This window comes from Lissotriton helveticus, chromosome 1_1, assembly GCF_964261635.1.
Source record: "Lissotriton helveticus chromosome 1_1, aLisHel1.1, whole genome shotgun sequence".
Classification (NCBI taxonomy): Eukaryota; Metazoa; Chordata; class Amphibia; order Caudata; family Salamandridae; genus Lissotriton; species Lissotriton helveticus.
This window is the reverse complement of record NC_136057.1, coordinates 1,464,667,674-1,464,693,021: the sequence shown is the minus strand read 5'-3', so window position 1 is coordinate 1,464,693,021 and position 25,348 is coordinate 1,464,667,674. Positions and strand designations below refer to the sequence as shown.

At 51.0% G+C, this 25,348-nt stretch overlaps 1 protein-coding gene across 13 annotated transcripts in view; it reads left to right on the top strand.

Moving 5' to 3' along the window:
- The window catches only part of SLC39A5 (solute carrier family 39 member 5), a 284,979-nt gene that overhangs the window by 186,079 nt on the left and 73,552 nt on the right, over nt 1–25,348 (top strand). For 6 of the 13 annotated variants that reach the window (XM_078686187.1, XM_078686177.1, XM_078686179.1 and 3 more), the window contains exons 3-4: nt 7,941–8,175; nt 23,553–23,730. In XM_078686187.1, coding sequence (XP_078542313.1) covers nt 7,941–8,175; nt 23,553–23,730 — 413 coding nt within the window. Of the gene's footprint in view, nt 1–7,937; nt 8,176–23,552; nt 23,731–25,348 lie in introns of all 13 variants that reach the window. The other 7 variants (XM_078686198.1, XM_078686207.1, XM_078686212.1 and 4 more) reach the window with 3 other exon arrangements.

Here is a 25,348-nt window from a genome sequence, read left to right as displayed (position 1 = left end):
TGAGCATCTTTAATTTCTCCTTATTCAGGGTAAATTAGGAGGACGTAGATCGAAAATAGGGTAGAGGCCACTGTCCTTCTTGAGCATCAGAAAGTAGCGGAAATAGCAACCACAACCTATTTCTGATGCAGGCACCCACTTGATGGCTCCTCTGGCCAAAATAGCCTGAATTTCCTGGTGGATAAGTGGTCCTCCGTCAGCCGGTCAATCAATCAATCAGTGACACTTGTAAAGCGCGCTACCTACCCGTAGGGTCTCAAGGCGCTGGGGGGGGGGGGGGGTGCCGCTACCGCTCGAACAGCCAGATCTTCAGCTTCTTCCTGAAGCAGAGGTGGTCTTGGGTCAGGCGCAGGTCGGTCGGCAGGGAGTTCCAGGTCTTGGCGGCCAGGTAGGAGAAGGACCTTCCTCCTGTAGTCGCTCTTCGGATGCGGGGGACGGCGGCGAGGGCGTGGTTGGCTGATCGGAGGTGGCGTTTGGGAGCGTAGAAGTTGACTCGGTTGTTGAGGTAGCTCGGGCCTTGGTCGTGTAGGGCTTTGTGTGCGTGGGTGAGGAGGCGGAAGGTGATTCTTTTGTTGACGGGGAGCCAGTGAAGGTCTCTCAGATGTCCGGAGATGTGGCTGGTTCGTGGGATGTCGAGGATGAGTCTGGCTGAGGCGTTCTGGATCCGCTGGAGTCTCTTCTGGAGCTTGGCGGTGGTACCGGCGTAGAGGGCGTTGCCGTAGTCCAGTCGGCTGGTGACGAGGGCCTGGGTGACGGTCTTCCTGGTCTCGGTGGGGATCCACCAGAAGATCTTCCGTAGCATGCGTAGGATGTTGAAGCACGCCGAGGAGACGTTGTTGACTTGCCTGGTCATGGAGAGGGAGGAGTCCAGGATGAAGCCCAGGTTGCGTGCATGGTCTGTTGGTTTGGGTGCGGTGCCCAGGGCGGGAGGCCACCAGGAGTCGTCCCAGGCGGAGGGTGAGGAGCCCAGGATGAGGACCTCCGTCTTGTCCGAGTTCAGTTTCAGGCGGCTGGTCGTCATCCACTCGGCTACCTCTTTCATCCCTTCGCGCAGGTTGGCTCTGGCGGCGGCGGGGTCGTTGGTCAGGGAGAGGATCAGCTGGGTGTCGTCGGCGTAGGAGATTATGCTGAGGTTGTGTTTGCGTACGATGGCCGCAAGGGGGCTCATGTAGACGTTGAAGAGGGTGGGGCTCAGAGATGATCCTTGAGGGACGCCGCAGATGACTTCGGAGGCCTCTGACTTGTACGGTGGTAGGCGGACTCTCTGTGTTCTTCCGCCGAGGAAGGAGATGATCCATTCCAGCGCCTTGTCCTGGATTCCGATGTCGTTGAGGCGCCGTACTAGGGTGCGGTGGCAGACCGTGTCGAATGCCGCGGAGAGGTCTAGGAGGATGAGGGCCGCTGTTTCTCCTTTGTCCATCAGGGCTCGGATGTCATCGGTGGCGGCGATGAGGGCGGTCTCGGTGCTGTGATTAGCTCGGAAGCCGGACTGTGAGGGGTCGAGGGATCCGTTCGTCTCGAGGAAGGCGGCCATCTGCTTGTTGACGGTCTTCTCGATGACTTTGGCTGGAAACGGGAGGAGCGAGATGGGGCGGTAGTTCTTGAAAGTCTGCGGATGGTGGAATGGGAGGTGGGGTTTCCAAGAAAGGGATGGAGTAACCCCCGCTGAACACTTTGTAGTATCGACTTGTCTGATGTTATGAACTACCAACGGGGCAGGTGATGTCGGATCCTCCCTCCCACTGGGTGCTCTGATGGTACGAGGGCAAACTAAAGTGATTTTGAGGGTGCGGCTGCATGGGGTTGATGGACTGGGTCGACTTTTGGCTTTCTGTTCAAGAGGCTTGTGGGAACCGAACCGTGGTCCCAGAGGACTGGGGAGTCTGCTGGCCTTTTTGGCTGGGCTGGAATGGGCGCTGTTGGTAGCCCCTACCATAGCCTCAGAAGAGACGAAAGGCAGAATGGGGTTGGCATGGGGCCATGGAGAGGACCAAGGACCTGGCACTGACTCAGTGGTCCTTAAAGCCCGTCAGACCTGAGTCTGCCTAGTCTCCACAGAGATGGGTGCCATTGAAGGGCATGTCCATAAAGGATGCCTGGACACTACCTGAAAAGCCAGTAGATCTCAGCCAGGCATGGGATCTAAGTGCCCCTGATGACACAGTGGCTCTGCCTGGCTCGACACTTGTATCTTGTCTTCAGCGAATGGTGAGCTTTGCTGCGCTCTCTGCCATCTTCAACAGCCTGGGGCAGTATGGCTCATGCCTCCTCAGAGACCATGGGCAGCACATGTGCAACCGAATCCCAAACCGCGTGGGTGTGCCCAAAAAGCATGCAGTGTTCACCGACCCACTACATTGCAAGGTGTGTGGAAGAGAACATTTCTTGCCAAAGGTGTCCAGCCTTTTGGATTGCCAGTCTGGTGGTGTGGTAGGGAATGCACCAGGTTTGACCTTGGAGGAGGAGGCCTTGAAAGTGAGACTCTCCAGGGTGGGATGCTGTGTGAGGAAAGCTTGGTCCCCAGAGCAGGCCAATGGCGTTGGGTAATTCTGTGCTCAGGCGACCCTGTGGCAGACTTGGCCAGGTCCTGAGCAGCACATCTGTGAGGCCTTTGTTAAAGGGGAGAAAGGTTCTGGGTTGAGGCACCTCTCTGAAGACATTAGTCCTGACTGCCGTCAAGGGCCCCATTGGGTTCAAGACTTCAGCTGCCCTTCTCAATACTATAGCAAATAAAACCCTTTTCTTGGTAGCCGCACCAGGAGGAGAGACCTGTCCAGTGTCTTGGTAGTTGTCCAGACCACTGGCATCCACCAGTTCCTCGTACCATTTATTTTTGAATTCATCAAGGGGGGGTTGGTGTAACTATCAGGATTCTCAGATCTTCCCAAATCATACTCCTTTCCAGGCTTGTCAGAAAAAGGAGGAACTGGCAACAACTCAGAAGGTTGAGTTTTATCCAAAGTGTAAGTTGGCCGACGCAGATGCAGCTCCGTATTGTTGTTGGATAGGATGAAGGGGTTGGCACATTGGTGACGCTGGGAATGACATTGCTGGAACGGGCTCCAGAGATGGTCATGATCTTCTGATCTGAGTCCTTACGGATACAAGCGGCCTGACAAGCACTGAGGGTGGATATGCTGGTGGAATCCAGTGGGGCCACCTACAAAAGGTGTTCCAGAGGGGTCATCCCACCCAAAACTTAGGTGCATTGCTCATAAAATTCTCAGAGTTAGCGGGAGTTGCTCCGACTCTAGGTAACTGAGGCTAGGAGCAGACCCAGAGGCAGGCTCAATGTGATAGCAGGGCATCGAGTGACGTAGTTCCCGCTCCTCATCCAAAGATTTGGTTAAACATGATGAAATCGAAGAGCGATTAAAAAAAAAAAAAGTATATATTTCTTTTGAGGGGGGAGGGATTTTTGTGGGACTTACCTGATGGATGACTTTAAGCATGAAGGTGAGCGCCGAAGTACACCACCTACCGGCACGCAAAGGTACCGCTCAAAAAATTTCCAGATCCAATCTAACTCCTGGGAAATATTTTTATATTTACAAATGTACCAATTGGGTGTTTGTGGCTGCAAAAGTGTTTTTTTGCAATATAATAAACCCATTTTGCGATTGAGTGACAAGTTGTTAAATCGCAAAATGGGTCCAGAAGGGCATAACAAATCATTATTTGGAAGGAACATGTTTAGGGCAATCCTATCCAAGCCAGGATTTTTTTAATGGTATGTACCAATGTTTTACAACCCAAATCTGGTTGCAAAACATTGAAGTTTTACTGACTCCCAACATGAAGTGGTAAGCCATTTGCAAAAAGGGAGGTGCCAGATTAGGCTTATTTTAAAAATAAATATGTATATTTAAAAAGCTGTCACAGACATGGTGGTCTGCTGAAACTAGTAGGCCACTATGCCTATGATGGCCACCAACCGTAGTGAGTCACTATCTATCTATCTATCTATCTATCTATCTATCTATCTATCTATCTATCTATCTATCTATCTATCTATCTATCTATCTATCTATCTATCTATCTATCTATCTATCTATCTATCTATCTATCTATCTATCTATCTATCTATCTGTCTGTCTGTCTGTCTGTCTGTCTGTCTGTCTGTCTGTCTGTCTGTCTGTCTGTCTGTCTGTCTGTCTGTCTGTCTGTCTGTCTGTCTGTCTGTCTGTCTGTCTGTCTGTCTGTCTGTCTGTCTGTCTGTCTGTCTGTCTGTCTGTCTGTCTGTCTGTCTGTCTGTCTGTCTGTCTGTCGATCTATCAACCAGGGAGTTGTGAAGCACACTACTCACCCGTGAGGGTCTCAAAGCGCTGGGGGGAGGGTGCAGCTCTAAGTCAGCCGAAGAGCCAGGTCTTGAGGTTCTTCCTTAAGGTGTGTAGAGTGGAAGAGCGTTTGATGTTGATCAGGAGCTTGTTCCAGGCCACGATGTAGTAGAAGGCTCTTCCACCCATTCTGGCTCTGCGGATGCACAGAGTTTGTTGATTCTGCTGTAGAGGGTGTTTCTGTAGTCCAGTCAGCTTGTTATGAGTGTGTGGGTGACAGTCTTTCTGGATTCGGGGGGATCCATTTGAAGGTCTTGCGAAGAATGCGGAGGGTGTTGGAGCAGGTGGAGGTGATGACATTGATCTATCAGGTCATGTTGAGGGAGGAGTCGAGTATGATGACGAGGTTCCGGGTGTGGTCCATGGGGGAGGGTTGGTTGGCAAGGGTGGTGGGCCACCAGATGTTGTCCCATGCTGAGGGGGTGGGCACGAGGACGACGACTTCTGTCTTTTCCCAGTTGAGCTTCAAACAGCTGCTGCTCATCCAGGATGCAACATCTTTCATTCCTTCCAGGAAGCCAATTCTTTGGGTTCTGCCGGTGAGGAAGGAGCAGAGCCAGTTGAGGGTGGTTCACTATATGCCGGCTTCGTGGAGTCTGGCAGTAAGAGTGCGGTGCGAGACGGTGTTGAAGGCTGCGGAGAGGTCTAGTAGGATGAGGGCTGCGGTGTGGCCTTGGTTAAGGAGTGTGCGGATGTCGTCTGTGGCAGCGAGAAGGGCGGTCTCGTGCTGTGGTTGCTGCGGAATCCGGATTGGAAAGGGTCGAGAATGGAGTTCTCTTCGATGAAGTTCCTCAGCTGGACGTTGACGATCTTCTCAGTGACTTTGGCCGCGAAGGGGAGGAGAGAGATGGGTCGGTAGTTTTTTAGGTCCGTTGGGTCTGCAGAGGGTTTCTTGAGGAGTGGCTTGACTCATGCACATTTCCATTCCTCGGGGAATGTGCCACATTCAAAGGTGTGTTGAGGGTGCTATGACGACGGTGGCTCTGTGGAACATGTGCGGTGGGCAGGGTTCTGTGTGGGCTCCTGAGGGAATGCTTTTCATGGTTGTGGCAGTGTCATTGGTGGTACCGGGGTCTAGGTGGAGAAGGTAGGCTGGCTGTCGTTGCTGAAGGAAGGAGTAGTTTTGGTGTCTGGTGTTTGTTTGCTGAAGTTGTCGTAGAGGGACTTGATTTTCAGATGCAAGTAGGAGCAGAGCTTGTTGCAGAAGTCCTGGGAGGGTGTGACATCCTTGGCTTCGCTGGGGGTTTGGTGAATTCCTGGATGATGCTGAAGAGTCCCTTAGAGTTGCTGGAGTTAGCGAGGATTTTGTTCCGGATGAAGGTCCTTTTGATGGATCTGATGAGTTGGTGGTACTCTGTCATGGCGTTCTTGTAGATGGTCTGGTCTTCTGCGGTTTTGCTGTTTCTCCATCGCTTCTCGAGACATTTGCAGGTGCGTCTGAATTCTTAGAGGTCGATGGTGAACCAGGTGACCTTCATGGGGGTTTGTCTGCCGGTATTGTGGAGGGGGGCGAGCTTGTCTGCGCAGTTTGTGATCCATCTGTGTAGTTCTTTGGCTGCAGTTTGCGTCCGTCGAGGTGGGAGGGGGATTGTGGTTGAGGGTGGAGTTGAGTTGCTCCTCCGTGACATTGTTCCAGTTCCTTTGCGGAGGGTGTGGTGTAGGTTTGTGAGTGGTGGCTTTGTCGAGAGAGAAGTGTATGAAGTGGTGTCCTTCCAGGGGGAGTGTGTGGTGTGGCTGAAGTGGATGTTGTTACCTCCTGCGAAGATGGGGTCGAGAGTGTATCCTGCCTTGTGGGTGGGGGTGGTGACTAGCTGTTTCAGTCCAATGTTGGCAAGGTTATCCAGTAGGAGGGAGGAGTTGGGGTCACTGAGGCTGTCGAGGTGGAAGTTGGGGTCTCCGAGCAGTATGTAGTCCATTGTGGGGATTGCGTGGGGTGCGATGCCGTCGGTGATGGTTGTGGTGAACACGGTTAGAGGTCTGAGAGGTCTGTAGGTGAGGGAGCCGCGTAGGGTCATTCTGGGGCTGGTCTGGATCTGGAAATGGAGGTGTTCTGTGGGGGACGAGAAGTCGTTTGTGCTGGAGGAGGTGGGTTGGAGGGAGTTCTTGTGCGCGATGGTGAGTCTTCCTCCAGGGTGGTTGGGGTGGTCCTTCCTTTGGATCTTTTATCCGTCGGGGATGGCGGTAGTGATGTCGGGTGCAGAGGTGGAGTTGGACCAGGTTTCCATGAAGAAGGTGACGTCTAGCGGGAAGGTGTCAAGGAGGTCCCAGATTTCTCCTGTATCTGTGCAGGGAGCGCACGTTGAGGAGGATGCATCTCAGGGCTTCGGTGGGCTGATGTCTGGCGGGAGGGTAGGGGCCATGAGGGTGCGGAGGTGGGTGAAGGATCGTCTGCAATGTCAGCAGGAGAACTGACCGTGGGTGGTGTTCGATGACGCATCTTGCAGTTGTTATTCCTTCCGGGTTTGGGTGCGTGGAGGACAGCTGAGTCATATCGGTGGGTGGTGGGAGAACCAGGGTCCGTGGCGCTGGTCCAGACGAGCGCAGAGGGGCTTGTCTTCCATGTGCCAGCAGCGCAACCGCACAGCGGCTACCATTAAATAGGGAACAGGGGAGGGAAACGCAGCTGCGAGGCACGAGCGGGAACCAGTAGTGGGGAAGGGCCACGGAGGCAGCAGCGATGGGAAAAGAGCAGCACAACGGGCACAGAGAAACGGAGGACGCAACAAAGGCACAAAATAAAAAAAAACAGAAAAACAGGTGCAGTAACAATGACAACAGAAAAGACAGACAAAAGACTGTGAACAGAGAAGGCTGGCCAGCAGATAAGCAAGGTTCTGCCACTGAACCACCAGTGGTGAGGCGCAGGCAGGAGCCTGCGGGTGGAGGAGGGTCTCGAACACCTACCTGAGCAGTGAGGTGAAGGGGGCAGCAGCAGCAACGCAATGACGGAGCTGCTGAGGCAGAGAGCAGAGTTCCCTGACCACGAGGGCAGAGGTCTTGCTCCCTATCTCCATAAATATTGATGAGTTAGGTCGTATTGTGACCCACTATGAACCAACCTATTTTTTACTTCAGTATTTTTTAAAAATTCCACACCAATCACACAAATACTGATTGCGATGTGCAACCAGTATTTCAGTACTTTGCGTCCATCTGGCCCTTATATAGGAACATTAATTCCTGGTAGTATACCTAAAGTACTGCACTTGTTTCAGATGGTACGAAATTGGTACTAAACATTAGTATCAGCATATGTCAAAGATTACATTTATTTATGGTATATTTTAAAATGAGGAATAGTTTGTCCTTTCTAGTAAGTGTTAGTGCCTTATTTTGTTTTTCTCTTCATGTTTAACCTTTCTACTTTGTATTTTTGATAGGTAAAATGTTAGCTTTTCTTATTTGGTTTTGAACAATAATTAATTGAATTCTTATTCTTGGTATGTTAATTTTTAAATTGCCTTGAAACACTGTAAGTAGACATTTTATAAACTTTACTGTTCTGACTTAACTCACATTTGTGTTTAAAAAGGTTTTTATCAAGTATTCCAGATATCTTTCCTGTAACATCACGAGCAAATATTCACTAATATGTCTCAGCAGGTCTCAGGCTGTGAAAATTTGGACAAAGCGAACAACGGCTAAGCCAGAAAAAACCCACATCGTTCAGACGACGACCGAAGCTGGGAGGGAGTTGGCCAACTCCGGCAATGCATGGAATCCACAGTCTTGGAGCAGACAGGAACAAGTGCAGGTCGGCCATCACTGGGCCAAGAACAATATCATTGAGAAGCTCTTATTAATGGATCACTCTAACTACAGCCACCTGCACGGCGATGTGAGATGTCATTTTAGACCCATTCCTTCTTTGACGGGACATGGCTTTCTTTTGAATTCTACACTTTTGAATGCTTAAAAAAAATCTGTATCTTTATTGCAGGATTATCTTGTTTGTGCCAACACGAATAGCCAATAATCCATTTCCATAATTCTCTTGGAAATGGTAAGCTGTTTGACTCCATTTCTAAAGTTCTTGCCCACAGCAAACTGTGATATACAGGCAGAGTAGTGGTTTTAATTTCTCCCCTTAAAATTCATCAGACGAATTAAGACCAAAAAGAGGGAGAATGACTCCTTTGTTGCAGATTGCTGAGCAGACCTGGGAGCAGATGCCAGCCCGGATGTCGGGTTAACTAACTTGGAGGGGGATAGTGTTTTTAATGTAACACACATAACATCTAGTTTGAATTGCCAGCAATTTGAAAGAGCCAACAGGATAGGTGGGTGATATTGGTAAATGTGCAAAGATGTCTCCGCAAGTTGTAATCAACTCCATCTTTTTCCCAGTCATAAAATCATTGCAGATCAGCTAGGGAGAGAGAGCTGTGTCCAACGTAATCTTTATATTTCATTAAATACTTAGAGGGAAGGATATTAATGTTGGGAATTTTTCAGTGCATTTTTCACCCAGATATCTGCTCCCAAGTCCTCTTAGTATTATTTATGTCCCTATACTCTTCCACTGGAACTTCAGAATGTCATATTAATGTTACTTGCGCTTGGTAAATCATTTTCTGGTGGATACTGAATCCGTCAGCACATTTCTCAACTTTTGATTGACTCCGTAAACTAATGCAATAGCTTCTACACTCTGGTTCGTGGCGTAATCGGATGCCTTTGTAACTCCATCCCACTGCGGCATAATCATACTTGGCTGAATGTAGGCACCGCCCATGTACGCTCTGTTTTGCCACACCCTCCGACACTGACCGTGGCTGCAAAATTGAAATTGTTAGTGGCAGTGAGCAAATACTTTTTTTTGATAAATAATTTTATTAATTTTTGACATGGTAACAAAACCCAGCAATATAGCACAGTACAACAAGAGCGACAATTCCCACTTGGTTGAATGATTAACCTTTGTCTTGCATGACCTTGTAAAGTCTCATATGGTACAGACATTTAAGCAAGCGACACAAATTTAAGCCATGGGACCCAACCATTTGCCCCATATCCTGCGGTATTTCTTCGGGCATCTCCGCGCTTCATACATAGGTTTTTCCTGTGTAGCATACCAGTCTCCCCCCCTCCCACCATTTCACGATGCTAGGTGGAGTAGGATGTTTCCAGTTTGCGGCTATGTCCCGCTTAGATACAACCATAGCCGTGTTAAAAACAGCTTCTCATTTCTGGACCCATCCAGCCTGTCTGTGATCCCCAGGAGCTTGTGCAGTGGGTCATGGGGGACTTCCCAACCCAAGACTTCTGTGAGCTACTCTTCAATGCCCTACAGAATTGTGCCAGCTGGGGACATGCCCAGACCATATGGAAGCAATCTGTCTAGTCTTGGCTGCAGTGCGTGCAGGAGGCAGTTGGAGATAGGCCTGCCCTGTGAAGGTGTGCAGGGGTTAAGTAGGAGGCGAGCAAGTAGTACAATTGAATCAGGCGGAGTCTAGCCGATGCAGTGACCGACTTAGGCGCCATTAGTGCATCCCTCCAATCCTTCTCCAGTGGATCCACCCATTCCTCCCACTGGTTTCTGAGCCGGTCCAGTGTGGTTGGGGTGTTGTTGGTTAATGTGCGGTAGATACGGGAGATGTCCCCCCTTGCCCAGATTCCCCATCATAATCTGCACCTCCGGTGGGTTATATTCTTGTACTGCTGTGCCGTCTGATATGTGTGAGTGGAGAGCATGACGCAGCTGCAGGAACCTGTAAAATTGTGACGGGTGTAAGAAATACCTGGATTGTAGGTCCTGGAAGGAGCATATGTGACCGCTGGCCCACACATCCTCGAGCTGGGAGATCCCTATGAGGTCTCAAGACTGAAATCTCTTTAGCCCGCTAACCTCCTTGAGCCACGTACCATGCCAGAGCAGCGTGTGTTGGGTTAATGTATGCTTCCATTGGGTGTGGCGTAGTGATGCCTGCCAGGCCAGAAGAACGGTGCATGTCAGTTCACAGAAAGCGCCGCTCGAGCTGAGTCCCGGCACCTCCACCGCCGCCTCGGCCCTCACCGGGTATTACAGGAGCTGCAGGACTCTCACAGGTCGCTGGAGTCGCGCCCGATCGGTTGGGGCTCCATTGGTCAGCAGCCACGCTCTGGATCTGGCAGGATTGGTAGGGGGGGACCAGTGGCACCATGGATGATCCTGCCCTCCGCCACCCGAAACGGTGACTGAAACTGCAGTCTCTCCGCAGCGCGGCCCATGGCCAGGCTCGGGCCGCGGGAAGTGGTCCAAGTTTGGCAGTGTGGGCCCAGGTGACTGACGGCCAGCAAGGCAGAGGAGGCACCACAGGAGCGAGAGAAGGGGAACGGTAAAGGGGGCCCTCACTCAAGACCCCAAGCTGCTTGATGGATGGAGATGGTTCCACCCCCCCAACAAGCAGCCCACAGTTTACAGGGAGCGCCGCTCTTGCTGGGTCCCGGCACCTCCCGCCGCCTCCTCCGCACCCAACAGGTATTTCAGGAGACACCGGACTCTCACGGCCGGCGGAGTTGCGCCCGGTGGGTTGGGGCACTGCCGGCCAGCAGTCACGCTCTGGGTCCGGCAGGGCCGGCGGGATGGTGGAGGGGGCCAGTGGCACCATGGATGATCCTGCTCTCCGCCGCCCGAAAAGGTGGCCAAAACTGCAGTCTCGCTGCAGCGCGACCCTCTGCCAGGCCCCCGCGGCATCAGGCTACTCCCCCAGCACAGGGCTCTGTCGATGGCCGCGCGCCACACCCTCAATCTTCGGCTCATTTGGGGCCAGTCACGAACCTCACAGGCTCCTCCCGTTGGACAGCCGCCAAGCCTCCGGGTCACCCGGCACCACAGTGGGTCACTCCCACCGGCCCTTGATCAAAAGGCAGGGGGGCAAGACAAGACAGCCCCAACTGAGGCCCGCAAGGCATACGATCCCGAGATTCCACTGGGGAGGAGGCCTCCCTATGTGCCGTGTGAGCGTGACCAGTCAGGCCACAAGGGAGAAGCAGCAGGTCCATCATGTGCAGATGCCTCTTCGTGTCACCGGGTCCCTGGTCTATGCAGTATTCCTAGTAGAAGTAGGCTAGTGCATCGCGGTCCAAAGAGCGGGCGCCGCCATTTTTGGTTTAAATTTCTTTTATTGATTTTATCCACAAAAGAAACAAATGAGTCAGCTTGCTCCACAATCATCGGGTAACAATCCGAATATTATTGTCATGTAGTTTAGGCAGAAAGAACAACAAACAAGAATACAAAACCTCTCTCACCCCCCACCCCTCTCCTCCGCCTCAAAAAAAAGGTGAACTCGTGTTATCAAGAATAATGTGGCTCCACGGTTATATCCCAAAGGTGTCTACGTGTCCAGTGTGGCAGTCCTAGTAATCTAAGATATTTGGGACCAGTAAGTTCTGTAAATTCCGATGTCAAAAGTGCTAAAAGGGGAGCCCAAAGTTCGTGGAATGAGGCCCCGGGATTAGTCAAGGATAGAGAGATCCTTTCCATCTCTAAAATAGACCACAGCTTTTGTAACCAGCCTAGGGCGCTGTCCTGGAGCCCCAGTGTGTGAACGTTCTGAACTGCTGCTCCCAGAGTTAGGGCCATTTGCTTGCCTGTCTGAGAATGAAGCGGAAAGGTGCGGCCATTAGGAAGGGCAAGGAGGATATTTGCTGGGAATCTTGGGATCTGTATTTCGCAGTGGGAGTCAATCTCATCCAATATTGGTGGCCAGTATGTCCCTAAAGAAGGGCAATCCCAGAGCAGGTGGGTAAGAGTACCCGGCGCGCCGCAACCCCTCCAGCACAATGGACTACGCGAGGGATTGCCCCTGTGGAGCCGTACAGGGGTTAAATACCAGTAGGTGGCCAGTTTAGTGGCTGATTCAATGGAAGCGACATTGAGGGCCGTGCGTCGGGCTCGGTGGTAAATGTCCCTCCATTCCTTCAGTGAAAGTTCCCCTCCCAGTTCACTCTCCCAACGCAATTGCCCAGGGGATTTCTCAGTGTTAAGGGGGGACCTCACGAATTTATACATGTTGGATGTCAAATGTGCGTCGCTATGTCTCGTGATTAACCACTTCTCAAATGGCGTGAGCAGCCTCTCTGCACCCCCCGCACCCCTTCCTGCAGCACCCAATGTCTGAATTGTAGATATGTAAAATCTGGGTTCTTTACAATGGGCGTGATGGGGGATGGGAAAGTCGTAAGTTCTCTAACTGTCGCCGTCCTATCCCAGGGTGCCATGATGGGCCGGGTCACCTCCGATAAATATAAATTGCGGTGTCGACCCTGACGAGGAAGAAAGGGGACCTCCCACAGTGTGCACACTGCAAGGGCTCAGTACATAAATAACCAATATTTCTCAGACTCGGACGAGACCACTCCACCAATGCCCCCAACTGAGCCGCCCACCTATACGCCAATAAGTCTGGTATACCCAATCCTCCCTCCACCGGGTCCCTGTATGTGAGATTGCGACGCATCCGAGCTCTTTGGTCTCACCAGATAAAACGTTCTATGTCCCTCTGCAGGGCCCATAGGACCCCGGTGGAGGGCATCAACGGGAGGGTGTGAAAAATGAGTATTTGAGGCAACAGCACCATCTTCACAGCTGCTATCCGTCCCAGCCACGAAAGGGAGTGAGGCCTCCATCTACGGAGGGAGTCTCGCACTAGTTTCAAAAGGAGCGAGTAGTTTAGCTGTCTGGTGAGAGAAATGGTGGGAGCCACCCGAAGGCCCAGTTAGGTGATGGCATCATGGACCCATTGGATCTGAAAATTCCGCTGAAGGTGTTCAAGCGTGTCGGGCTCTAAGGACAGGTTGAGAGCTTGAGACTTATGCACATTTATCTGAAAGCCTGAGGCCAGTGCGAATCGGGCTAGTTTGTCCAAAAATGCCGACAAGGAGTCCTGAGGGTGTTCTAAGGTCGCTACCACGTCATCGGCATAGAAGCAGAGTTTATGTTCTGACTCCCCAAAGAACACCCCTCGTATAGATGGGTCGTCCCGGATGCGTTGGGCTAGTGGCTCCATATAGAGGGCGAAAAGGAACGGCGACAGCGGACAGCCTTGCCTGGTCCCTCAACGTATTGGGAAGGCTGCTGACGCCACACCATTCACCCGCACTGTGGCGGTAGGATTCGCATAGCTCTGAAAGATCCAGGCAATAAAGAGTGCGGGTAGGCCAAAATGAAGCAAGGTTGCCCGGAGATACGGCCAATGGACCCTATCAAACACTTTTTCGGCGTCGACTGAAAGGATCATGCGTTCCACCGGGAAGCGCTCTGATCTGTCCATCAGGTGGAAAAGCCGTTTAGTATTATCCAAGCACTGTCGCCCGGAGACAAAGCCTGATTGATCTGGGCCTATCAGGCCGGGAAGATGCTTGGAAAGCCGGGCCGCCAGGATGCCTGTGAAAATCTTTAAGTCCACAGTAAGAAGAGATATTGGGGGGTACGAGCAGCAGAGGCGAGGATCCTTCCCAGGCTTGGATATCACAGTTATTAAGGCCTCTAGCATAAAGGAAGGGAGAAGAAGCAGACGACCCGACGGAGTTAAAAACACGCGTAAGTAGGGGGGCTAGCGTCCCGCAATATTTCTTATTAAAACCGTAAGGAAACCCATCAGGGCCTGGTGATTTGTTGTGTTTAAGGCGGGCAATCGCCGAGATAACCTCCTCCAACCATATGGGGGCCTCTAGATCTGCTGCCTGAGATGGCATCAATGTGGAAGTAGCCACCACCTGCAGGAATCGAGTCGGTTCCGCGTCAGGAAAGACTTGAGCCGAATATAACGATTCATAGAATTACCTAAATGCATCGACGATCGCAATGTCATCGCTGCTTTCACCCCCACCTGGGTCCTGAATCAGTGTCACCTTTTGTGCTTGTCACTGGGCTCAAAGGCGGTTTGCAAGGAGGCGCCCGCAGCGATCGCCCCCTATATAGAAGGCATGCTTAAGATGCAAAGCCGCGTACTCCGCACGGTCGATGTCTAACGCTGCGAGCTGCACCCGAGTTGCCTTTAACCTTCTCCAGACCCTTGTGCTTCTGTTCGCTGGTGAATATGCTCCAACTCAACAACCTCATCTGTCAGACACTCCCACTTCTCCCTTCTGTCTCTGTTGTCGGCTGACGCGATGCTAATGAAGACCCCTCTAATAACCGCCTTCATCGCCTCCCATAAAGTCATCATAGACACGTCTGGGGTGTCATTTAAGGCTAAGTAGCCTGCTGTGCTTCCTTCGACCTGCTGCACTACTGGGGGGCGCTGGAGCATGGTCTCCCTGAGGCGCCTGAAGAAGCGACTAGCATGCCTTTGGGGGAAGGTCAGAGAAAGCCGCAGCGTAGAATGGTCGGACAAGGGGCAGGGGAGAAGCTCTACATCACTGGGGAGCTGTGTCAAAAGGTCTGAAGTGAAAATGTAATCAATCCGGTTGTAAGTTTTGTGAGGGTGCGAGTAAAACGTGTAGGCCCTAGTGTCAGGATGTATAGGTCTTCAGATGTCAGTGAGCCCCGTGTCAGTCAATAAGCGCTGCCCGACCTTGGACAAAGTCCCCGCCTGACCCCATCGTTTCACAGAGCGATCCATAGTCCTCACTATCTAAGACCATGTTGAGGTCTCCTTCCAACAGGGCTGTCCTATCTGGCAATCCCGTAATCTTCTGAATGACCGTCTTTATAAAACCCTCCTGCCCACTGTTGGGGACGTATACTGAGGCAAGCAAAAACGTGTGTGTGTCTAAAGTGAAGGTGTGGGCCAAAAGCGTCCCTTTAATTTCGGCCTGCTTGCTACCAACATGACCCGGGAACTGGGAAGAAACCAAGATGGCAACCCCAGCCGTTTTGGAAGTAGCTGACGAAAACATTTGGGTCGGGAACGCCTTCGATCGCAGTCTGAGTATCGGCCGGGGGGAGGTGCGTCTCTTGAAGTAGGCATATATGGATGCCAGAACGCTCCAAATATGACAGGAGTGCTCGTCGTTTAGTGGGATTGTTTATGCCTTTCACATTCAGGGACACAATGCGGATGTCAGGACCCATGAGGTGGGAATCCAAATGAGGACCAATGAGGTGAGCCCGCAGTAGCATCGGAGTAGGAGGCAACCCAATGAAGAAAGAAAACAACATAAAAAAACACCCCAAACTAACAAAACAAGAAAATGTGTCAAGAGTAAACTTCACAAATGTCCCAGGCAGACTGTGTCATATGGCGGCTTTCCGCCGTTCCGGGCACCACGGGACACATACAGGATCGGAATACTCACTTCCGGCCGGAAGTGGTGTCCCGGTCTAGTCCTCCTTCTGACCAAGCACTTCCGGGGGAATACGCTTAAATGCGTGTTGCACCGCCAATCTGTGCTTCTGATTTGGATTCATCACGGAGCCCAGCAGAGGTCGGCGGACCGGCTTTTCAGCTCCTCGAGTATCCTGAGAGGTCTGCTGTTCTTTGAGTCACGGTAACGCTGCCCTGAGTCTTCACGCGTTACGTGACGTTGTTGTTCCCGTTTGTTTTTTCCTTTCCATTCCACAGCCGCGCAGGAGCGCTGTTGTTGGCACCTGAGGGCTGAGCGCCGTGAAAGCTTGGTATCCTTGTTGGGGCAGGACTGACTCTGTCCTTGGCAGCCCATTACCTTGTATTTCTCCTTCTGGCCGTGGCGCAGGAGCGCTGCTGCCTGTTCATGCCGGAAGCGCAGGAGCGCAGTGACATTATTTCTTGGATTTCTTTTCTTGTAGCAGTGGCGCAGGAGCGCTTCTTCTAGTTTCAACTTGTATTACGAAAGGGAGCACTGTTAGGCTAAATGCATGTGGCGCAGGAGCGTTACACAAACATGCACTGGGCCGCGCTATAGCGCTTACCCTGGAGTTCCAGTCATTAGTACCCCTACGCGCAGAAGCGCCTCTTTTTGTTGTTTGGTGCTTTGGTGGTTCATAAGCAGGAGGGCCTTCTTCCATTTCCACACCGAGGCATCAAGCTCCTGGACGCTACGTTGTGGGCCTCTTCCTTGGATCAACGCGAACAGTGTGTCTTGGTGAGTACCGGAGACAGGGGCTCCCTCTTGTATGTGTCTTGTGGGGTGTTGTGGCGGAGGAGTAGTACCTCGTCCTAATTGGGTCTTTGTCTTGTTCCCTCAGCTGTGCCAAGACCCTACCCAGCTGTGCCACGACCCTACCCAACGTCCCTACCACCAAAGCCCACTCCGCTTCCTTATTTGGCCCCCATCCCTGGATCCATCTTGTCCTTGTCGGGTGTTACTCCCCGCGGGGGTAGGTTGGGACCAGGGGCGGTGGTCTGTGTCGTCTCTGTGGAATCACCTCACAAGCCCAGGTGAGTCTTGTGGGGTACTTGACAGACTGCCTGTGGTGAGATGTGGGCTGGATAGCTGGAGCCCTCGCCCCCCCTCCCACCCCGGCCCCAGCCATATCCACCTGAATGGTCCCCCTAGGCGGCTAGAAAAAAGAGGGAAGCAAAGATGGATGTTATTGAAAAAGGAGCAGAGGTCAGTCTGCCGTGGAGAGGGCGGAGTCCTCCGACAAGGATCGAAGAACTGCTGAGCGTTCCTGGGCAATGGCATCTGAACCCGGGCGAGGTATTGGTGGTGAGCCCCCCACTCTCCGCCAGCAGCTGCTGTCCTCTCGTCGGTTTGTGCTGGCGTGTTTCTCCCGGGTGTCGTGGTCCGCCCCTGGGAGTTGGAGTAAAGAAGAAGCTTCTTCAAAAGAGCTTAATTGACGGAGTCTACCTTCCCATTTGAAAATGAGTCTGAATGGGTGCCCCCAGGAGTAAGCAACATCTTTAGAACGGAGGAAGGCGGTGATAGGCCGGAAATCACGTCACTTCTGAAGAGTGGAGGCAGATAGGTCTTGGAAGAGAAGCGGTTTACATGAGCGGAATTCGATAGAATGCTTAGACCTTGCCTCACGTAAGATAAATTCCTTAAGTTTGAAATCATGGACACCTGTCAAGATATCGGGTGGTGGAGCTGTCTGCGACCTGAGGCCCACACGTGTGCGGTCAAGCTGGATCTCCTATTCCGGGGGACCTCCCAGAACGTGGCGAAACAGGTCTGTAACAAAGGCTTCGATGTCCTGCCCCTCTGCTCCCTGAGGTCCGCCCGTATCCGGATGTTGTTTCTGTGAGAACGGTTCTCCAGATCCTCTGTGTGGGATAGAAGATCCAGATGTTATTCGCGCAGTCGGTGCACCTCCAGCTGGAGCTGGGATACTTCTTCATCCCAAGTCGTCCACCCGTTCTCCCACGGAGTCAATGTCCTTATGCATCTCCCAGATTTCGGCCGTAAGATCCTTTTTCATAGTATGGAATTCCCTGGTTAGGTCCGCAAAGTGATTCCAGTACACTGCGTGTGACCGGGCCATCGGGGTCCTCCGCGTCCTACCGGACCGCGGCCCCCCCTGAGTGTGACACAGCCTCTACTCCACCAGTCCCGGCCCTGAGAAGTAAGTCCTTGACCAACCTGTCTTTTTGGCCCCTGGAGGTTGCCATGTATGAAGGCCTTGCAACCGTCTGTAGCTGAGTGGGTGCGAGTGGTGGAAGCGTGTGACACTCAGCACAGCGCTGTGGCGTACTTGGCCGAGTTTGGTAAAAGATTGCCCCTACCACTGACTGTATCCCAGAGGAAACTGCTTCACTCCGCTCTGGCCTCTGGTCTCTGGCAAGGCGAGAAATCTCCTGGCAGTAGCGATATCCCAAGAAGGAACCGACAAATGACCCAGGGGAGACCGCCACATAGCACAGCCCCTCAGCTGCCGTTCGTTCCCTGCAGTGGCGGCACAAGAGTCATGGGCAGCAGCGGGAAGCGTGTCCGGGTCGTCCTGTTCCATTTGTCACAGGCTCCTGCTATCCGAGATGTCGAAGGCTATAGCTGGGCCCCGTCCCGGCACCCAAGGCTCCCTGTTCGAGGCCGGGGCACCGACAAGCGACCGCAGTATGGCGGGCTCCTCCTCGCACACCCGCACCTCAAGCGCAGCATCCAATGAAGCAAAGGGGCCTGCAAACTGGGCTCGGCCACCCCACTGAGGCGCCGTTGGACTCTAGGCACTGGCGGTAGAAGCAGTAGGCCGGCAGACCCCCAGTGTGGGTGGGTGTGTAGATGCGAGGAGGCCCCCACCCAGGTGTGTCCGAAACTTCTAGCGCTGCAAGTCCCAGCTCACCTCGGGGAGGTATCTCCAGTCCCGCACTCACTGTGCCCCACTGCTAGTGGCCCGACTGGTCAGATGGGCTCCACCGCCAGATCTTCTGTGTCACGTCGCGCCCCCCGGGCAGGGCTCAGCACCAGCAGGTCTGGGGCGGTGCGACGGAGGCAGTGAGGGAAGCCTGGTGTTCTAGGCCCACTTCGGACATCCGTGCTCCACCGCCATATGCTACAATGACGACAGGGCCGCACCGCCATCTTGGAGCTGCCACGACCCAGCGCCACGCAGATCGGGGGGTTCCCGATGACCCGGCTGTAGAGCAGCACCGGGCCCGCCAACCTCCGTCTGAGCTCCTCCAAGGTGCCTGAATGTCACAGCAAGGTCTCCGCCCCCACAACTCGCGGCCACAGCCGCCAATCACTCCCAGGCGTGCTCAGCCACACGCACTCCTGGGGTCGGGAGCCGAATTCCAACCACCCGGTTCTGAATTCGCCGGTAGGGATATGCTATACGGCGCTGTGCAGGCAAGGCCTGATCCGTGGGCAGGAGCGGCGAGTAGATGCGACCTACTCGTCCACCATCTTGGACACGCCCCCCCGCCGCCGCTATTTTGAAGAGCGATGGCACCACGGTGACCCGGTTGGTGCAGGAATGTGGGGCTCTGGAGGGGATTTATGCAGTGGGTGTTTGCCCTCAGTTGTGGCAAGTCGGTGGTAGCAGAATTAGAGGAAGGATGGCTGCTGCTTCTAGTGGATCATGGAGCGGATGACGGAGGGGTCCGGAGCACTCTTAGAGCAACGTCCCAGGCAGTGAGAAAATTTAACTTGGAACCTTTTCAACCCTGAAATCCACCACACAGAATGAGGAATAGTGGGTCCCGTATATCCCAATGGGACGGAAACACAAAGGTGCAAAACACTGGGCACTGAGAAGGTTAAAATATCCACCAAGGGAGTCCCAAATGGGGTGGGGATGTTTAAGTCACTCTTGTGTGCATATGTTGCGTGTGGTCGGCAAAATGACACCTGCTGAGTTTATTTCCCCAATGTTGAAGAACCCTACTGCATGACTTACTGCTGGCAAAATCCAGGGGAGTGTCAGTCCCCATCACAGCTGGAGCATGTCAAGAAAGAGTATGAAAATCCTGCCACCCTGCTTGTTGAAGTATCAAATAGTGGTTGTGTTTTCTTTTAGTACCCAAATGTACCAGCCTAGTAATGATGGCAGAAACACCAAAAGGGCCTCCTGAATGACTCATAACTATGTAACACATTACTTCAGCAAGTGTATATGGTGATGTTGCTCTAATGGAGACCACAGGCCTCGGATCTCCACTTGGTCCAGGGGACCTTCTGAGCACTGACAATGCAACCGTCACTACGGTAGTCTCTATAGGGAGTAACAGATGCCAACCAGACATGTGGCATGCCATTCTATTATCCACCACTGCCTGTCTTGAAAAACCTCCTCAGAGATGTGATCTTGTCTATCTGATAGGAATCCTCAATGCTGGGCCCATTCCAAGTACAAATTCCATTGAAAGGCTTGAATGTGCCACTGAGCGTAGGGCACAAGCAAGATGGATGAAGCTAACCGGCTTAGCACCATGGATGGGATGATAAACTGAAAGTTCTGGACTAGCTTCGGGATGGGTGTGAAGCAAAAAGGCCTTGAAAGGGATGACTTCCAAGATGGCCCCAAAAAACAGTAGCTTCTGGCTGGGTTGCGGATGGGATTTGAAATCGTTAATGGAAAACCCCAAGTCGGACAGCAATAACATCATGCTCTGCAGGTGCCCCAAAATTAGCTGAGGGGAGCTCAACTTCAAGAGTCAGTTGATGAGGTATGGTAATTGGTGTATACCAACCTCTGAAGATGGGACGCTACCACCAACATGACCTTCATAAAGACCCACAGTGCTGATGTAAGGCCAAAGGGGGGTGATGGTAAACTAAATGGGAGTAGGCTCCACTTAAAGTTAAGGTATTTCTTGTGGGACTGCAGGATCAGTACATGAATGTACATGCTCTGCAGGTCACGGGACACTATCTAGTGCTCGTGGTCTAGTGGCCGCAGAACATGCTTGAGGGTCATCATTTTGAACTTTTTTTTTTTTTAATGCATTCAGATCTCTGAGGTTCAACATTAACTGTAGACTGCCATTGTTCTTGGTGAGCAGAAATATCAATTACACCATTGGTGTGCAATATATACACCTCCATGGAGAGGATTTCACTAATGAGCCACTGAAACGGGAGTGAATGAGGAGAAACATCTAGAAAGGCTATCCAAAGCCAACTTGCAGAATCAGCAGGGCTCACTGGTCCAATGTAATCAAACACTAGTTAAACAGGAAATACTGAACCCAAACCCGCCTCCTCCATTGGTTGCATGTTTGGTCAAGGATGAAGTAAAGTGGTTTTGTTGTGTTGGGGGTTTGCATAAAGATGAACTAAAGTGGTATTGTTGCGTTGCAAGGTTAAAAAGAGGAGGAAGATGTTCATGCTGTTGTCATCTTACCACCACCTCTGTCTCTAAAGGCAAGGGCTCCTGGACAGGTTGCGACAGCTGGTATTGGCGGAATGGGAAGTCTCTGGAATAATCTCTGAACTTCTGGTACTGCTGGTGGAACTGGTACTGTAGAAAAGCCAAACCTAGTGAAAGTACACTTGCACAGCTATGCTTAAACCTTTCCAAGACATAGTCCGCTTTCTCACCTGAGCGACTGGCCCCAACTAATAGCATATACGTTAATGAGACCTGTATGCCTCCAGAAAATCTGGTGGAACGTATCTGAATGGACCTGCAGTGGAGGACACTGGCTTCTATAATGTGACAACAGAGTCCATGAAAGTTAGTCCAGAGCATAAGATCTGCCTAGCTGTCTCCCGTCCATCTTGACATATTTGTACAACGTATGTCCAAAGCTCCTACAACCTCACGTATCATTTCTTAAAGGATGCAACAACACTTGAGTCAGAGGACAAGAGGCATTTATAGAGTGCAGCACAAAACCCCTGGAAGAAAAGACTGTCTGGCCTTTTGCATCAATACATCTTGACTCCCTGCCTGGGGGAGTAGAAGGAAAAGCATTTAGATTAACTCTACGACTGGAGGCTTGCAATGTAAAGCTCTCGTGTAGGGTGCTGGGTCGGGAACATTTGGTCCCCATGTGCTGGTATGTGGTATCTAGCAATGGGATGGCTAACGAAGCCGAAGAGGGCTTGAACCAGGCTGCAATGTAGGCTCACCCAAAGCCTCATTAAAAGGCAAAAGAGGGTCAGAAGTAAAGGTCCCAGGCCGAAGCAATTCCATAAACAATTAGCCTTTGGTTCTTCAACTGGAGATGGGAAAATTCAGATTCAGGGTCTCTGCTACTCTCCTAGTCACAATAGCAAAGGAGACCCTCTCCTCAGTTTAAGGACCAAGGAGTTCAAGCACAGCCCAGTGCTGGGTTGTGGCAGCCAGACTCTGATTTGGGTCAGTCTGTGTTATAGGACAGCCCACCAGTGTAGGTGCGGGTGGAGATCCCAAAAAGTTTGTAAAACCAGGATGCATGCCAGTGGGAACCAGATCTTCAGTGGGGCCCCGGTAAAGGCCGCTACTTACACTGGGTCGAAGACGGCTCTGGGTGCATTGTCTCCAGATTCCGAATGGGCCTTGAAAAGGAAGATGAAACTAGAGCAGGGGCAGTGCTTAATTTGTGCTGGTGGTTTCTGGTGCTCAGCACTTAATTGTCAGCACCGGCTCTAGTGACAGTGCACCACATGGTGGCACTGTCTAAATTTAAGATGAGCACAACAGTGTTTAACACCTCTGCATACATTAAAAAAGAACAATACCTGTTCCACACGCCATTATTGTAACATGTTGTTGCCTAGAATAGTCTGAATTGTCACACTTGTAGGAGTGTGATGGTTTGTAGTTAGGTTAGACTTCCAGGATTGGGACCAAACTGTTTTCTTGTGTTTGACCATCTGGGGTTTGGCTTTCTGTGCCTTGATCACCTTGGGGTAAATCAGGAAGCATCTGTTGTAAGATTTGGAGTTGTTTTTGGCCGACAAACATATTGTTGATCTGTGACCAGTGTTTCTTTCTAACAGGCACTGCGCAGTTTGACTCCTGTAGTCTTCAATGGTAATATACTTGATTCAATTGCAGATTAATTTAAAGGACCTTTATAAATGTTTTATTTTTTTTAAACCTCTGAAATCCATAAGAGCACTGCTATGCATCTTCATGGAAAGGCATGGTAAAAATAAATAAACTGGTGTCCACGTGCAGGCGCGGTGCCTGTGTTCAGCTCCTTGTTGTCATGTGCAATGTGGAATGGATGCCAGTGGTGCCATCCACTGATGTAGTAGAGCTATCTCTCGCTTCCGGAGGTACAAAGGGTGGCAAATCTGAGTAGAAGTAGCCATCACAATGCGAAATTCTGTCCCGTACCTCCTGCTAACAGTGGAATTGGGAGGAGTGCAGAGACCACTGGAGCCACAACGTCTTGCATGCCTTGAACAGTCAGTCCAGTGACACATGGGCACTAATATGCATGTTATTGACTGCTGAGCCACACTGGATTTCCAGGGCACCAGCCGGGTCAGAAGATAATCCAGTTTCCAAGCAGAGAAATTGTTTTCACCACTTCCTGGTGCCCTCAACTCCAATCTTGCCTGAGTCCTTCATTCAGATGGTGCTCTTCCCATGGTATAATCTTAGTTTATTGTGGATTCCTCTTGCCCTCAGCCTTGCCTATTAGTTCAAGGTTCCTATTTTATGCATTCCCTGGCTCAGTGGTAGCTTTGGCCCAATTTGTTGTGCTTCTTTTGACCCCTATTTTGCTCCTTATCTCAAACTTCACATGTTGCATGACCCCTTGCTCTGTTGTATCTTAGCCACTGATCCTGATTTTGTTAGGTGTTTGTGCTCTCCAACACATTTTCCAAATCCAGTGATCCATACCTGCATGTTCTATCACTGATTCATCCCTTCAACCCTACCTTTCTGGGACTTTTCTTGACTTCAATCCCACTTCTTATTCCAGTGCTACAAATCACCACAGGTTGCAAGTTATGGTGCTATAATGACCTTCTACCTTGTTCTTCTAGTGCTTGAACGTCACCCAGCTCCTGCTGAACTTTGGGCTGAGCGGCATCGAAGAGCTGACACCCCAGCAGTTTTCCCTGATCTGCCCAGCTTTGCTGTACCAGATAGACAGTCGCGTCTGCATCCGGCACGACGATGTGTTGCGTGTCCAGCAGGCAAAAGCTGCGTGGGACATGGCAGGTGAGTCTAATCACATCACAAAGGAAAAACAAATACACATTTCCTAAATATTTGAACATGAAATGAAATGGTGGAGATTGTGTTCGCTTATTAGCTGGCTTAGAAAGAGGGTACTACCTTGCGATAAAGGCTTGGTATCTAAAACTGTGAAGTAGGTGATTTAATAATACTCCTTCAGCCAATCAGCAGGCTGTTCTAGCAGTGTTTTGAGAGGCTTCTATGCCATTATCAAAGTGCTTGTTTTGATCTTACCGTTAAGATTAATGGAGTTACCCGGTATCCAGCAGAACCTGGGAAATCTAGTGGTATGTAATAACAATTGGTTCTGTAGGGGGTACACTAGTTCTTTTACAAAAATGATTTAATATCCTGTGTCACTAGGATTTTGACAAATAAATTGTGCAAAGCATCAAATTACCAAATGAAAAACAAAACACCAATATGAAATTAAATTAAGCACCTGTATTGTCAATCATATATCATGAGACAATGCAAATAATAACACATTAAGAGAACACATAGGACTGTCATGTAACATATACATTAACGAAAAAAATAAAAGATTGACAAAGTGTCTTCAGACTGTTATAGATTAAACACAAAAGACATTACACAGATTAACATAAAATACATAAATGACTCAATATGGTGCCAGTGGAAAACATATACACGTTGGAGCAGATATCCTATTTTGCTTGGATGTGTAGTCTGCTCAACAAAGGGAAGGAGCACCTCTAATTATCGCCGACGCTTCAACCCCATGAAGTTATGTGTTTATATCAAACATCACTAAAAAAAACAAGTAGGAGGCCTCACTGCGAGAAGGGCACCGCAGCCAAGCGTTGCCCCAAGATGTACCGTTTTTCTCCACCAATAGTGCACTTTCAGCTAGTCGGATATGGGCAGGTTAAGCAAAGAGTAACCTCAGGCACAGACAAACACAGCACAAGATATGAATGCATTGTTTTATACAACAAAAGAGAAACCACACTCCGACCGCGGGATTAGGACAGGCAGTAATGCGGGCACACGTGTCAGTGATTTACCGACCCCTGGGAGTGAATGCATTCGTCGTCAGTCCCATCAGGGCACAGGGAAGGGGCTTCGCCTCTGAATGGGGCTAGAGTTCTCCCATTAGAGGCGTCGGCACTCTACCTGTTCCAGAAGTTTCGAAACCAACACCAAAATGTACAGCGCCACTTGAGGGGTTTGTTAATTACGATTTTCCTGTGTTTAGGAGGAAAGGGTCGAATTGTAAACTCTCGAGAGATTCTGCGATGTTGCATTACGAGGTGCTAAGTGCAAAGTTACTCTGAAGTCGACGTATGAAGTAAAGACACGTCATCCATGCAAAAGAATGCCCTAAGGCATGAGAATGTGGAACGGCGGGGGTCGGTCGGGGGAAGGCGGGGCACCCACCTCCGCTGTGAGGATTCTTTGGGCTGGGAATGTAGGTTTTTTTGTGCCTGATTCTGTTGGTTCCTTCTGCTTGTTTCTTTGTTTTCCTCTTCTCCCTTCAAACTTCCAAGTGAGCCAACAAAATGATGATAGGTCAGTCCGGTTCAAAAGGCCAGGAGGAAAAAAGTTATAACAAGCACATAATTCTAGTGTATATTTC